Consider the following 15635-nt stretch of genomic DNA (forward strand, 5'->3'; position numbering starts at 1 on the left):
TGATTTTATTTTCAATCTAACATCAATCAGCACAGGGAATCAATCAGAAAGGACTCATCCCAAGGGAGCCTCAGATACCTTTATTACGTTCCTTAAATGATTCATCAATGCCTTGAATGGTTACTGGTGACTGGTTTTGCTGGAAAAGCTGCATCGTTAAGGGGGAATGTGAGAATCTGGCAGGGGGCTGTGGTCCTGCTTGAGATCTGTTATGTCAGGGCAGATGAACAGACTTTGGATTTCTAGGAACATGGCTCATGTAAGTAAATACAGTTACTTAGTTTCTGCGGGGGTTTTGGTTCTCCTGTCTCTGTTTTGCTTGGTCGATGGTGGAAAGCTGTTGGTGGTGCCTATGGATGGGAGTCACTGGCTCAGCATGCGCTCAGTGCTGGCAACCCTCAGCCAGAAAGAGCACGAAATTGTCGTTGTTGCACCAGAAGTAAATTTGAACGTGAAGGCATCTGAGTATTACACTCTCAAAACGTACCCAGTGCCTTTAACTAGGGAAGAACTGGGAGCAAGCATGCATTTATTTGCTAATGATCTTTTTGAGAGAAGACCTTTTCTTCAAAGAATTACTGCGCTTTATGAAAAAATTCAAGTCATCTCCGGTCTCTACGTCTCCTCCTGTACCAGTTTACTGCACAATAAGGATCTGATGCAATATCTTGAAGGGAGTAAATTTGATGCTGTTCTCACGGATCCTGTTGTACCATGTGGACAAATACTGGCTCTGCATCTCTCTATCCCATCCGTTTTCTTTTTACGGGGACTCCCTTGCAGTTTTGATTTGCAGGCTACCCACTGTCCAGATCCCCCTTCCTACGTCCCAAGAACATTTACAGACAACTCAGACCACATGACATTTATCCAGCGCGTGGAAAACTTATTTCTCAAGTCATCAGAATCCTTTCTTTGCAATTTTGCCTATTTACCGTTTGAACTTCTGGCCTCAGATGTTCTCCACAGACCAGTAACAATGAAGGAGCTCTTAAGCCATGGATCCATTTGGCTGAAAAGAATGGATTTTGTTTTTGAGTATCCCATGCCAGTGATGCCCAACATAGTTTTCATTGGAGGTATAAACTGTGGAAAGAAAAAGCCATTGTCTCAGGTCAGTGATTCCCTTGATAAAATATATTAAGATTTGAAGGGAAAATGCTGTTTGCAAATGTTCTCTGTGTATATAATTGTATACATGAGTTTGTGAGATTTATAAGGGCAGTAAGGTATACTGTAAAGACAAAATAGGTGAAAAACAGGGTTGATTTTAATTCTCTCCCACTCTTGCAGGTACTCTTCTATAGCATTAGCAGGATCTAAGCATTTTTGCTCACACAATTGTTTTCTTTGGGCTAGGTGGAAGTAGTTTACTACTGCAGTCTTGCTAATGAGGCACATACCCACCAGTGAGGGTGATCCCTGTCTTACCAGACAGGTCTGCTGCTTGTATTTGCCAGATCGGTATTATTACCTGCAACTATTTGTTTTACTGTCACAATTGATTTTTAAAAACAATGAATCTTTTTGGGTAATAGAACCATCCTTTCATAATTTAGAAATAAAGTGTCATATAACGCGTCAGTCAGCAGGTAATGTTCTGGTTACTTTGTCAGTCTAGGCTTATCCTTTTACTGCATGGATTCCTTACAAAATTTTCTGCAAAACTGTTGGAGTTTTTTGTAGCTGCTAGCCAGCACTGAGCATCTGCAACAGCTTACACTGCCTTCTGAAAAGTTTCCCTATAAAAGGTGTACCTAGAGCTGCAGTAGTCCGGTAAATGTCCTTAAAAAAATTCTGGTGCATACTATCAACCTTCATAGTAAATTACTGTATGGTCAAAATTACTTCTGTGCAATAATTCTCATAATTAGGACTGATTGTCTGCAAATCCTGTCTATGCATTAGTGTTGTTTGCTTTCATGGCCCTGGGACATACTCTTCCCAGGCTGATCTGGAACGGTATTGCTGAGTTGCTAATCCAGTTTTAAATATATCTGGCAAAAAACATGCCCTTGTCCTTCCTCCTTCCAGCCCCTACTTCATCCTTCCAAAAAGAGGCCTTTCAGGGAAAGGAACTTTGATAGCCAATTTTCCATTTTCATTACAATGTCAAGATATAAAACTGGTAAAGAAACCAGACCATTTCCCATGTGAGCATTAATATTTTTCTAATATTTTACAAATAGGAAAATTATTTGGGCTGGCAGGGAGGAGTTTTCTTATACTGAAAATTCTTGTTTGGAAAATTAATGACCTGTTAATCAACACTTTTGAGCAGACCATTTGTTGAAGGATCCCTCATTTCCTTAAATCCCAGTGTCCTCCAATACAAAGAGGTGGGTGTTTCCCAGTCTAGCTGCTGCTCTGGTTACTGTCTGCCAAACTGGCTGCACTTTAAAACCTCTTATTCCATCTTTGCCAGACCCATGATTATACGTTTACCACACAGCAAATAAGTCTAAAGATCATCCCAAGAAAGCACAGTGCAGATTGCTTAAAAAGGCGGAGCTCGGAATATTATTTCTGGGCAGCACTCACCAGATTTCTGCAGAAATGGCCCCGGTGCTTAGTGCTCATCCGCAAGTCATGGCGGCACTGGTTCTGCTCCTGTCCATGCTCAGTTTGGCTGCTGGTGGGAAGCTGCTGGTGGTGCCGGTGGACGGGAGTCATTGGCTCAGCATGCGGGAAGTGTTGGACGGTCTCAGGCAGAAGGGACATGACATAGTCATTGTTACACCTGAAATAAACATACATATAAAACCATCAGAGAATTTTATTATGAAAATGTATCCAATACCCTTCACAAAGGAAGAGGTGGATGGAAGTATCTGTTCTTTTTCACGGGAATGTATTTGAAGAAGGATCTTTTCTGGAAATAAATGTTAAAACATATGAAGGAGTGAAAAATACTTCTGCCATGTTCCTGTCTACCTGTACACACTTACTTTACAACAAAGAGCTTGTCAGATATCTTGAGGAGAGCAAGTTTGACACTGCCCTTACAGACCCGGCAATACCCTGTGGGCAGATTCTGGCTGAGCATCTTTCAGTCCCTTCCGTGTTTTTTTTGCGAGGAATGCCATGTGGTTTAGATTTTGAAGCCACTCAGTGTCCCAGTCCCCCTTCTTATGTCCCCAGGATATTTACAGACCATACAGGCCGCATGAACTTTCTCCAACGGGTGAAGATTCTAATCTTTGACATCCCAAATTCTCTTCTCTGTGAGTTTCTCTTTTAACCATACACAAAACTGGCTTCTGAGTTCCTCCAGCGGGATGTGACTGTGCCGGATCTCTTACACCAGGCTTCCATTTGGCTCATGAAGCTAGACTTTGTTTTACACTATCCGAGACCATTGATGCCCAACATGATTATGGTTAGTTGAGTAAACTGTGCTCACAAGAAGCTAACTCAGGTGGGTCGTAGTCTGTTTTTTCTTGTCATTCTTGCAGGCTTTTACATACTCTGAAAAGTTGTAACATGTTTTGTTAGAAAGGTCTCTTTCTGTGGGTAAAAGGATTTCAAACTGCTTTTGCTTTGCAAAGAGGTGCCAGTACTCCTTTCAGTGAAGGCATCCGAATATCACAGTATAAAAATGGAGAAAGTGTTGTAAATGAATTTAGCTCTGGGAAACTCCCCATTGGTTGTGTGCCTCTGCTCAAAGCCAGCTTTGACATTAGAGCAGGTTGCTCAGGGCCTCTTTGCTCAAGACTGTTGATGTGGTGCAAGGCAGACTTTCATTTGAGGACACCTTCGCTCATCCTGTGGTCCACCTTGTCACTGCTGATTTCCTCTATGTTCCTGTCTTTTTTTCTTTAAAGAAGGATTCTCTATGTTTTAAATTGTCATAGACTTATAAAATACTAGGTTGGAAGGTCATTTGCAGGCCTCTCAGCCAACCTCCTAGTCAAAGCAGGTCCAGTTAGTTCAGGTTGTTCCAATTCTATGTCTTGTCAAGTTTTGAATATCTCCTATGACCCCTATAGTGAAAACACTATTATATCCAATTTATTATTATATCAAATTCAAATTTTCCGTGTTGCAGCTTGTGTCTGTTGCCTCTTGGACTGTCACTGTCAATCTCTCGGAATAGTATAGCTTTGTCTTCTTTATACCCTTCCATTAAGGTAGTTAAAGACAGCAGTAAGATCTCCTGTTAACCTTCTCTTCTGAATCCTGAGCAAGCTCATCTTTCTCAGCCCCTTTTTGTACATCATGGTCCCCAGCTCCTAACCATCTTCTTGTCTTTTGCTGGACTTGCTCCAGCACATCAATGTCTTTCTTGTACTGGAAAGCCCAAAACTGGGTACATGTCTTCAGATGTCTCCCAAGTGCTGAAAAGAGGAGAAGGATCACCTCCCTCAATCTGCTGGCTGCACTCTTACTCGTATAGCCCAGGATGCTATTGCCTGTGTGGCTGCAAGGGCACGCTGCTGACTCATATTCAACTTTTTGTCCAGAAGGACCCCGGGTCATTTTCTGCAGAGCTGCTTCTGTCCAGCTGGAGTGCAGCCTGTCCTGTGGCATGGGGTTATCCCATCCCAGCGGCAGAACTTTGCTTTTGCCTTTGCTGACCTTCATGACGCTCCTGTTGGCTCATTTCTCCAGCTTGTGGCATTCTTTTTGCATATCCTAGGCCAGTGATGCTCCTTATTTAAAGTATCAACTGGTATCATAAAAATAAAGTATAAGTTAGGTTACTTTATTGTTATAAAATGAATGTTGCACTTATTTCAGATTTTTTAAAATGTGTATTCAAATATATTTTGTGGTTTGCAGAGTAACATCATAGCTTCTATTTTTAGAAATAACTATTCCTGTTAAGTAAGTTTTTCAGATATTGACTTTGCAAAACAGTGAAATAGGACTTATTTTTCAGAAAAAGCTGAATCTCGTGCAGTAAAAATGAAGCATTTTTAAGAGGATTCGAACTGGGCACTCAGTCTAGAAAAGCAGAGATGGAATAAACCGTATCGCTAAACCTAGGAAAAGAACTATGATAGAAGATCTGTGACAGAGGTCTATAAAATCCTGAAAAGTGTAGCGAAGGTGAAAGGGGAACTGATATGCAGTTTCTCCCAATACTTGACCTATGACTAACACTGAAATGAGGCAGCAGCAAGCTTAAAGCAAACAAAAAGGAGTACTTTTCACACCATGCACAAAAAAAAAAAATCTGCCTCTCAACACCAGCAGATTGTTTTTGTAGGCAAAACCAATGAATTTAAAAAGGATTTGAGTGGTTAATAAGAGGTACATTCTGACTGCCAGGATTTGTAGACTTACAAGAGAGGTAATCATGGATTCCCTTAACTGGGGATATTCGCTGTATCGTTTCCAGCGTACAACCTTGGCACTCAACTCTGTACTTTAGCTTTACTTTCTCCTGATAAATATCTCTTTTCACGCTTGCTTTTGGAATGGGCTGAACTTGTGGACTTCAGTCTCTGGACTCATATAGACATGAAAGGGTGTTTGTGTGTTACTCAAAATCCAGTGACACAACTTTTAAACTCTTATGTTTAAAAGGCTAACGTGCCGTTAGCCCTAAGGGTTTGGTTTGTTGTTTTATAGCGTTTTATATTAGTGCTATACAGATAAAACATGTTTGGCTGAAATGTTATCAGAAGGTAAAGACTACATGGAAGTGACTATATATCAAATACAAGATTTGAGGGCCTGTTATATGTTAGCATAGAGTAACAGTACGCCTGCAACTCCGGGTTAACTACCTGAGTGTATACTGCCACCTTAGGGCATATGTAATGCTGCATCGCCTTGTTATGCGAGATCTTTTCCTCTATTGCTGAAACATGAAAATGCACACATAGCTAATGCAGCTAACTCTCTGGCACATGAGAATACCTTCTGTCTACCTCCTTTGGTTTTTGGGTTTTTAATATCACCTCGCTGTCAGCTGGAGAGAAAGTTTTGCTTAAGCAGGCTGCAGAATGGGACTGTATTGATGTCTGAAACTCCTTCCTCCAGTCCTTCTTGCTGGTTTATGAGAATCACTTTTTTTAACATGCCACATTGAGAACCTCCTATCAAAATGAACTTTTTAGGACACACTTAGTATTGGCCTTGGAATGTACTTATCACACCCAGGTGCCTTTGGCAAAGGTAGCCGTTTCCCAAACAAACCAGATTTCCCATCACTCCTACCAGCTCCAAGACAACTCTTCCAGGCTGCTGCACAGCATGAAGAAACTGTTCAGAGCTCTCGCGGATCAGGTGTGCTTGGTTGGGGATCTAAAACAGTCTCTCTTCTCCAGCCAGCAATTGCTCTTGTTCAGCTACCTTTCCTGTATCTTATAGAATCATAGAATAGTTTGGGTTGGAAGGGACCTCTAAAGATCATCTAGTCCAACCCCCCTGCCGTGGGCAGGGACATCTTCAACTAGATCAGGTTGCTCAGAGCCCCGTCCAACCTGACCTGGAATGTTTCCAGGGATGGGGCATCCACCACCTCTCTGGACAACCTGTGCCAGTGTTTCACCACCCACAGCGTAAAAAATTTCTTCCTTATATCTAGTCTAAATCTACCCCCCTTTAGTTTAAAGCCATTCCCCCTTGTCCTGTCGCAACAGGCCCTGCTCAAAAGTTTGCCGCCATCTTTTTTATAAGCCCCCTTTAAATAGGGGGGCTTTAAATGATAGGCTGCAATAAGGTCTCCCCGAAGCCTTCTCTTCTCTCAGCTGAACAACCCCAACTCTCTCAGCCTTTCTTCATAGGAGAGGTGTTCCATCCCCCTGAGCATTTTCGTGGCCCTCCTCTGGACCCGCTCCAACAGGTCCGTGTCTTTCTTATGCTGAGGGCTCCAGAGCTGGACGCAGTACTCCAGGTGGGGTCTCACCAGAGCAGAGTAGAGGGGCAGAATCACCTCCCTTGACCTGCTGGCCACGCTTCTTTGGATGCAGCCCAGGATACGCTTGGCCTTCTGGGCTGCCAGCACACATTGCTGGCTCATGTCCAGCTTTTCATCCACCAGTACCCCCAAGTCCTTCTTGGCAGGGCTGCTCTCAATTCCTTCATCCCCCAGCCTGTATTGATATTGGGGGTTGCCCCGACCCAGGTGCAGGACCCTGCACTTGGCCTTGTTAAACCTCATGAGGTTCACACAGGCCCACTTCTCCAGCTTGTCCAGGTCCCTCTGGATGGCATCCCGTCCCTCTGGTGTGTCGACCACAACACTCAGCTTGGTGTCATCTTATTTTGCTTTTGTAAACTTGCAAACTTTTGGCATCCACCTTTTCCCTTTCCATGAAATATGCCTTAGTGGCAGATGAGATCTGCTTTGTCAGGCACTTCTTTTAAGCACAAAGTGCAGATACCTGCTTTTCTAGGTTTATCTTGAAAGATTTCATTTGCCTTTGCATGTTCTCCCTGTCTAAGGACATATTGCTTTGTTTATAGGCGCCTATTTCATTCACCTGTCTACCCATTGGATTTCCATTGCATCATTTGCTGCAGCTTCAACCCAGGTTCTCAAGAATAATTAGGCACTTACTTAAATCCCATTCAAATCAACCTGATTTGGATATCTAAACAAGTCCTTGGTGTGGGAGTGTCTTCCACATCAGATCACATCAGCCATGCTGTTATACAGACAAACCTTCAAATCCTCAGAGGTAAAAATCTTTTTCCAAATGTTCAGTCCAAATCTCTCAAACTGCCATTTGTGGCCCTGATTATACTATTTACTGCTACCCAGAAAAGTTTGGCTCTGTCATCATTGTTACTCCCCATCGAGCATATACCCAGGCACTTATAGTGTGCCATAGAGATTGATAAATACAGATGAATACCCCAAAACTAGGGGTATGCGATCAAAGATGGTAGAGGGAGCTCTTTTGTGTTTGAATTTGTGTTAGAAGCAATGTAAGATAGCATATAAGAGGATGATCAGAAAAAAGAAGCCTTCAGGATTGTAACTATCTAGCCTCCCTCCCTAGCTTGTTTAAATCTCCCTAGCGGGCTGTGCAAATAGCACAGATGTCAGTGGTTTATTCTGTTTTTCAGACCACAGTGGTGTTGCAACAGCAGAATTTATTGCTAAGCTTGCATCACACTTACTACTGTAGACTCAGGGCTTTCACTTTGATAACTGGTACAATATAGAAACAAATCTGAAGATAAACCTTATCAGCCCACTGTATATCAAATCTCTGTCAATCATTGCTTCTTGTTTAGACTCTGAGAGCACAAAGTAATCCAAAGGTCAGACTTTTGTTCCGAGTTTTGTGTTCAATCAGCTGAGCAGACTCGAGGTAGGAAGTTCATCATTAACTAGATTTTAATAAGATAGTGATTGCTTGGTCAGGTGTTACCTCCCATTCATAACTCTGTTCAGCCTTTCAGTGCGACACATGGCCAATTGCTTGACACCTCTCCCTTGAGCATTTGAATTCTCTAATGTTAATTCAAGCATTCAACTTTACCTTGCAGTGCCCAGATGCTTAAAGCCTTCACTGTGTGCACAGATGATAAACCCAACCTTTACCCATAGTTAAAAATTACCCTCATTTCTGCCCACAAACATACAGTCTGTTAAAAATTAAACACTTTTACCTTAGTTAAGATTGAAGTGCAAAGTACCCCACGATTCACTCCCTGTCCCCTGTGATAGTTTTGTGGCCGTTTAAAACTTTGCTGACAGCACAAGGAAAATGGCTTCTTCAAATCCAGGATTTAATTCTCTTGCCTCCTGGGCTGTGTTTTTCTTGCTCCTGTGGACCTTTTCTGAAGGTGGAAAGCTTTTGGTTGTACCTATTGATGGCAGCCACTGGCTCAGCATGCACCCAGTTGTGGAGCGGCTCAGACAGAGGGGACATGAAATCACGGTGGTTGCGCCAGAGATAAATTTGCGGATAGATTCGTCAGTGCATTACACCATGAAAACATACTCTGTGTCTTACACCAAGGAGTATGTGGAGGCAGAATTTAAAAAGCTGGGCTATAGGAGTTTTACACCTCAACCCTTCATGGAAAAATTCTCAAAAATGGCAAATATTACAACCATGTTCTTTGATTCCTGCAAACGTCTTCTGTCTAACAAAGAGCTGATCGAATACCTTGAGGAGAGCAAATTTGATGCTGTCTTTATGGATCCTTTTTTCCCATGTGGACAGATAGTGGCCGAACATCTCTCCCTACCTTCTGTGTACCTCGTACGGGGACTGCCGTGCAGCCTAGACTTCCACGCTACCCTCTGTCCAAATCCTCCTTCTTACGTTCCTAGGTTCTTCACTCGCTACACGGACCGCATGGCGTTCCTCCAGCGCACGGGCAATCTCATAGCTAGCCTGAGCAGTTCACTGGCTTGCAGCTGGCTTTATTCACCGTATGATCGTTTGATCAAAGAATTCCTCCAACAAGAGGCAACAGTGCTTGAGCTGTTCAGCCACGCGTCTATTTGGCTCATGAAATATGACTTTGTGTTTGAGTACCCCAGGCCCCTAATGCCTAATATGGTCTTGATCGGAGGCGTAAGCTGCACTCAGGAAAAAGCATTATCACAGGTTAGTTACCTTTTTTCCCCTAGTTTAGCTATGGCTGTACTGTTTGCTCTCACCATGAGATGGAGCTCCTGGGAGTAACAAATAATAACAGGCGAAAGAGTGAGGTGGAAGTGGCTAGGAAAGTACTTTGCACCTCTGCATCTCTTGTGCATTAAGGAGTATGTTACTTTGTGGGAGACCTCCAGATTCCCAGACAAGCATGCATACAAAGCTGGGCTTTGCCAGTTCTTTTCTCACAGTATTTTCTGGCTGCCTATTTCCAGTAATTTTGTTTTGTATACCTGTTTACAAGACTTTTGGTGCTAGCTAGGGTAATGCAGCAGGCCACATCATCCTAGTCCCCTGCCCTTGAGCAGAGGACCATTTCTGCAGGAATTTCAGACAGTAGACCTGAATGAAATCCCCACCACCCAGTGAAGCAGCAAGAGATCTGCTTCTTTTGTGTAAAATACTCTGTCCCAGGTCTGAACTGCACCTGTATTTTGCTTGAACTATGCCAACCTTCCTAAATATGGGATATCTGCCACTTTCCACTAAAAAATCCTCCTAATTTTTAGTGCTTTCTCCTGTTTTTCAGTGAGTGTCCACTGCAGGTATTTCATAAAGGTCATGTGTAGCACCCACTGATACAAGCAGCTGCTGGTTAAAAAGACTTTAGTAAAACAACCCACCTATTCCCAAAGCAGGGCTGCAAAAATTTCATAATGGTAGTGGCATTTCTGAGCAGAAAGTCAGACCTTGGCACACAAAAACATTTAAAGAACAGAGTAAAACTGATGTGACTAGTCCCACAGAAAATAAATAGGGCTAAATACACCCTGAAATAGCCATATCTGTTCCACTGCATCAGGAACTGCCAAAGAATTTTGTACCAAAAGCACATTTGTAGTTTGGGGAGGATTTTGCAGTTCACAGATGTTGTGAGTTTATATAGAACTGAGCCCTGAGTTCCCAACCAAACATCCAAGACGCCTTAATGGAGAACGTGTCTTCAGAGAAATCTGGTAAGACAGAACCAAGCCCTGAAATGAGAGTTACATTTCACCTTGTTTGCCCCAGGAGAGCACCAGGTCTGCTGTTCAGGGTGCAGCTATCGGCAAACCTTCAATGGGGCCTTCCATTTGGGATCCAGTCCAAGCGAAGGGCCACAGCATTCTGATCAGCCTCAAAAATATGTAACAGAGCATAAATTAAGAGGGTCAATCTCAGTTATCCCCTCAGACCCTAGAGATAACATTTCAATTGCCAGACTTATGGGAACATTTAATTAATTTTATTCCACTCATTTAACTCTGATGCCCGCAGCAATTCCCTCCAGTTTTGTCTTTCCTTCCCTGGCTTTACCAAATATTTTTCTATGGCACAGGATTTTTGCTCCAGCCTTCAGCTGTTTTTATACTTCATTGGAATCCTTTTGTTCTTGGATTCCAGTGACAGATCTCCTAGTCCTTCTTTTATTTAAATCAAACAAACAAAACAGATAAAAAAAATTGGCAGTGGTTCAATATTATCATACTCAAAGCAGACCCAGTAAATCCAGATATTAGAAATTAGAACTATCTGCTGTCAGAACATTTTTCAAAATCTTAATTCTCTCTTGCAGCTGCATGGTTTGAAAAGAAGAGCATCAATTCTAAAGCCAGAGCATCTGACTTGCAATAAATGTGAAAATAAACCACAATGTATTCACCTAGGGATTGGTTGCCAGGAAAAATATGATGATGAATTGATCTCCTTAATTGGTACAGCATCTTTTTTACTGCACAGAAACTGATGTCTTTGAGCAGGCAGGCTTTGCTACGTGACTGTTTTAAAGTAAATTTTTTCTCATGTCCATACTGAATCTTGATTTGGGCTTCAATTCTGCAAACACTCACGCACTTCCATAACTTTGTTAATCCCACTGTGCCCATCTTTTTCCCCTGGGACTCATTTTCATATAGATAACTAATTTTCCTGATCATAATTCTGTTGTGTTGACTGTTCATTTTATTGCCTTTCCAGCTAGTTTTGTGGGAACATGACAGAAATTACAGCGTATGATGTGGAAGGGACTTTGACTAAGGATGTGCTTTGTGTTGGCAGGAGTTTGAAGCTATTGTGAATGCCTCTGGAGAACACGGCATTGTTGTCTTCTCACTGGGCTCCATGGTCTCTGAGATTCCTATGAAGAAAGCCACAGAAATCGCAGATGCCTTGGGATCAGTCCCTCAAACGGTATGGTTTCCCTTTTCCCCTTCCAGCACAGCAATTCAAGACTTTTCAAATACAGTATATGATTACCTTCGGCTTTCAGTGTGCTTGGTCCCTTCTTTCTTCTACTGCCTGATGCCAGAAGAAACTATCACCCCAGCTGCTCTGCACGACGAAACAGGTTTTGTGCGCCACAGATGTTTTCAGCTGTGCTTTTCAAACACACTGAGGAGCAGCAAGAGGCTGGTTGCTGAGACCTGACATTGTGTTTACTTCTCTTGAAAGGTTTTGTGGCGATACACAGGAGAGGTACCCCCCAACTTGCCAAAGAACGTAAAGCTTGTCAAATGGCTGCCACAGAATGATCTTCTAGGTAGGTCTGAGATACCTTGAGTGATACCAGCGTGTTTCTTTTAATCTGATAATGCTGTTGTAAGGCCCCATTAGCATCATCTGTGCTGACTCCCTGTATCACTGTAGGTCACAAGGACTTCCTTACAGCCTTTGCTGTTTGAACCAGAGCTCGTCTTTTAGAAACTTAACTGATTGCAACTTCAAAATTGCCGAATTATGAAACAACACTGTTTGGAAGGGTGTTCCATCACTTGACTACCCTTACTGACAAAAGTGGGCTATCTTTCTCTCTGACTAACCAGTCTCAACACCCAGCCATGGGTTTTTGTCATGTTTTTGTCTACTGGACTGAAAAGAAAATTTAAGGTCCCCGAGTGAGCATTTCCAGACAGGTCGTCAGGCTTTTCAAGTGGTAAAATTGTATGTGCTACTGCCAGGAGTGCATTTGTTGGTTAGACAACAAGGTTTGGCTGTGGGAGATCTGCAAAGCCAGCAAATGGAAGACATGGTAAAAAAGCAAGCAATGGTAACATCCTCTTTAACCTCACTTGGCTCTGATTTCATCCTAAAATCTGAGAAGCTTTGGAGGATTATCCAAGGCTTTCCAGAGATTACCCAAACCAAGACATTGCTCTACAATCCAAGGTTCATTCAATCGCCTGTTCTCTGCAGCCCTAAGTCTGTCCATAAGTAACGATGCACATGACAGCCCAAAGTTCTTGATTTATACCTACCAGTTTCATTTTTGTGCAAGTTTTTCCCCAGAGATGTGTTACTGTGACTTAACAAATCAAATAGTTAAGCAAGTCTTTCTTTCCTCCACAGCTCACCCTAAGACTCGTGCCTTTATTACCCATGGAGGCTCACACGGTGTTTATGAGGGCATATGCAATGCAGTGCCAATGGTACTAATGCCTTTATTTGGAGACCAGATGGACAACGCCAAGCGAGTAGAGTCACGGGGAGCAGGACTGACACTGAATATACTTGAAATGACTTCAAAGGACATCTCTGCTGCTCTGAAAGCAGTTATTAATGATAAAAAGTCAGTAATAGAAGCACAGCCTTTCTCCTTTTACTGTTCTATAATGCCAGTACTCTAGCTTCCAGCTTAACAGAATACTAATCTGTTCTTACATGCCTTCTTATAAAAGTTACATCATCGAGAAGCTGATGCTTGCCCTGGGTTAACTTCATCCTGTCCCTGTAACAGAGCCGTCCTTCTCACTGCCTGGGATTATAATCATTAGGTGACTAGAACTGGCTGATGTGAGAGGATGCAGGTATCAGAGAATATGGGGTATAAGTGCAATGGAAGAAATCAAATTGGCCAAAGATGTGTCACCCGCTTAAAGCCAAATTTACCAGGCAGTGGTGTCAAGGGCTTTGACACAATGTGGTAGAAAAGGCGATCAGTGAAGGGAGATGTGGCAAACTGCTTTTGTTCCCTAAATCAGTGGTGACATGAGTCAGTGGGATCCTGAAAAGGTTGAAAGGTGCAGCTGCCTGGCTGATTTTCTTTGCGTGGGGGTTGCCCAGAGATGCTGTCTGCACAGCAGCAGGAGGAAGGAGACAAGTGGCAGTGCCTCAGTATAGTCCAGAGGCTGTACTGCGTCAGGAAGCATTACCTCCCAGCTGGCAGGGTTTACTAAACATAGCTATTATCACTCATTTATTTTACAGACCAGTCATTTTCCCCCCCCTAGTGCTCATAAGGAGCTGTATGAGCACAGTCAGCTGCTGCCTGGCTCAGCAATGCTGGACAATTCCAGCACAGAGCAGGAGGAGTATGTGTGGTTACACTGAAGCGGTACAGGGAACCACACTAGACATCATAGTATTGCAGTCAACATGCCCAAGATGTTTTAAGGCATCACAGTGAAGGGGAGCTTTAAGACATACCCTCCTCTTCCCTGCTCCCATTCTCTGTTGTCACTAGGGCCTCTGAGTCCTTGGCATACTCTTCCCCAACATGTTTCTGAAAAATGGCACCTATTGCTATTGTTTCCTAACCACTCTTCTTATAGCAATAACAATAACAACAACAGTAATAATAATAATAATGCATCTTGATCTTCAGCTGGACAGCTTTTCTACACCCAGTCTCACATTTCAGCCAGATACCTTCACCCCAGAGATTTTGCTGACAGCTCAAATTAAGCTTTTTCTTCTTCTTCTTTTCTAATACCTTTCCCTCTTTTTTTGTCATTGAAAACAGCACTTTTCTGGGCCCATAACTTTGCCATTATCCTCCTCATGAGGTGGTAGTGTTGGGGAAACACCAGAGAAGCCCCCAGTGGGCCGTCAGACAACATCCTTGTTTTCTGGGGACTCAGTCTCAGTAGCACAAGTCACTGAAAACACTGAACGTCCTTTCTTGGCAGGTACAAAGAGAACATCAAGCGTCTCTCTGACCTTCACCTCGACAGACCCATCCACCCCCTGGACCTGGCCGTGCACTGGGTGGAGTTTGTAATGAGACACAAAGGGGCCCCACACCTGCGACCTGCTGCTCACGACTTGAACTGGATCCAGTACCACTCCCTGGACGTCATCGCCTTCCTCCTCTCCGTGGTGCTCCTCTCCCTCTTCATTTCTCTGAAGTGCTGCCTGTTCTGCTGCCGCAGATGCTGCTGTAAGAAGGGAAGAACAAGAAAGCCAACCAAATCAAAGTCCCACTAGCAGATGAAACCAGTGGTAGGACATGAAGGCCTCTGCTCCAGACCAGAAGGATCAGAGAACATCTCAAATTTCATTAGAATAATTGCTGACTTTCTGTCAAGAAATAATAGTATTCCTTTAAACTGGCACCATGGGAGGGGTTGTTTCACTGATAACATTTTTTGCCTTTAATTAAGAATCGGGTGTTAAAAATAATTTGTATGGGAGTACTTCAGTTACTTGGAAAAATATTAGTCCAAGGCTTCTGGCTTCCACGTCTTGGTGTACAGAGGACTCATGGTGATATTTTTTTTTTTATCTCTATATGCAGTGGAGAGATATATAGGGATTTCATAAGACTTTGCTTCAAGGGCTTTAGGAGAACCGTTTGCTCTAGTGTAAGACTGTCAGGTTTATCAAGCACTTTGAAATCTTTGTGTAGGTGTTGTTACAGAAGAGGCAAATGTTTCACACTGACAATACATGTCACATAAGCCAAGCTACACGCACATCTTTTAAATGGGTTTTGCGTGTGTTTACAATACCCTGAACTCAATCAAGGTTTCGGCAGGGAAGTGGTTGTAAAGCCACTGGTGTTTCACCCAAGTTCCCCATCAGGCAGAGTGTTGTATCTGGAGTTTATGTGTTAGATGATGAGACCTTTGTAAGCATTGTTTCTAAAACCCAACTGATTTCCTCTTTGTAAGTGATGTTCAGATAAAGACCCAAACCCCAGCCCTATAAATAAATCCCCAATACTAACAATAATGGCTCTTATGTTTTCTGACTTGAGAGATATGGGGCTGGACACTTGTTCGATCATGGAGAGGGAGCTGGAGAAGGAAAAGATTCAATGCCCCACAGTGTGAAAGCCACCTCAGTGCACAAAAGCCAGTTTGCATC

General features: G+C 42.9%; 1 protein-coding gene across 1 annotated transcript; it reads left to right on the top strand.

Annotated features, from left to right (window-relative positions):
* Window positions 1-2589: 2589 nt before the first annotated feature.
* Window positions 2590-14753, top strand: LOC103914166 (UDP-glucuronosyltransferase 1-1-like). The gene is given in 7 exon segments (XM_009320772.1): window positions 2590-2850; window positions 2852-3280; window positions 9384-9524; window positions 11610-11741; window positions 12003-12090; window positions 12897-13116; window positions 14456-14753. Coding segments are annotated over 7 exon segments (1569 nt in total).
* Window positions 14754-15635: the final 882 nt, after the last annotated feature.

This window comes from Pygoscelis adeliae, unplaced genomic scaffold, assembly GCF_000699105.1.
Source record: "Pygoscelis adeliae isolate BGI_AS28 unplaced genomic scaffold, ASM69910v1 Scaffold63, whole genome shotgun sequence".
NCBI lineage: Eukaryota > Metazoa > Chordata > Aves > Sphenisciformes > Spheniscidae > Pygoscelis > Pygoscelis adeliae.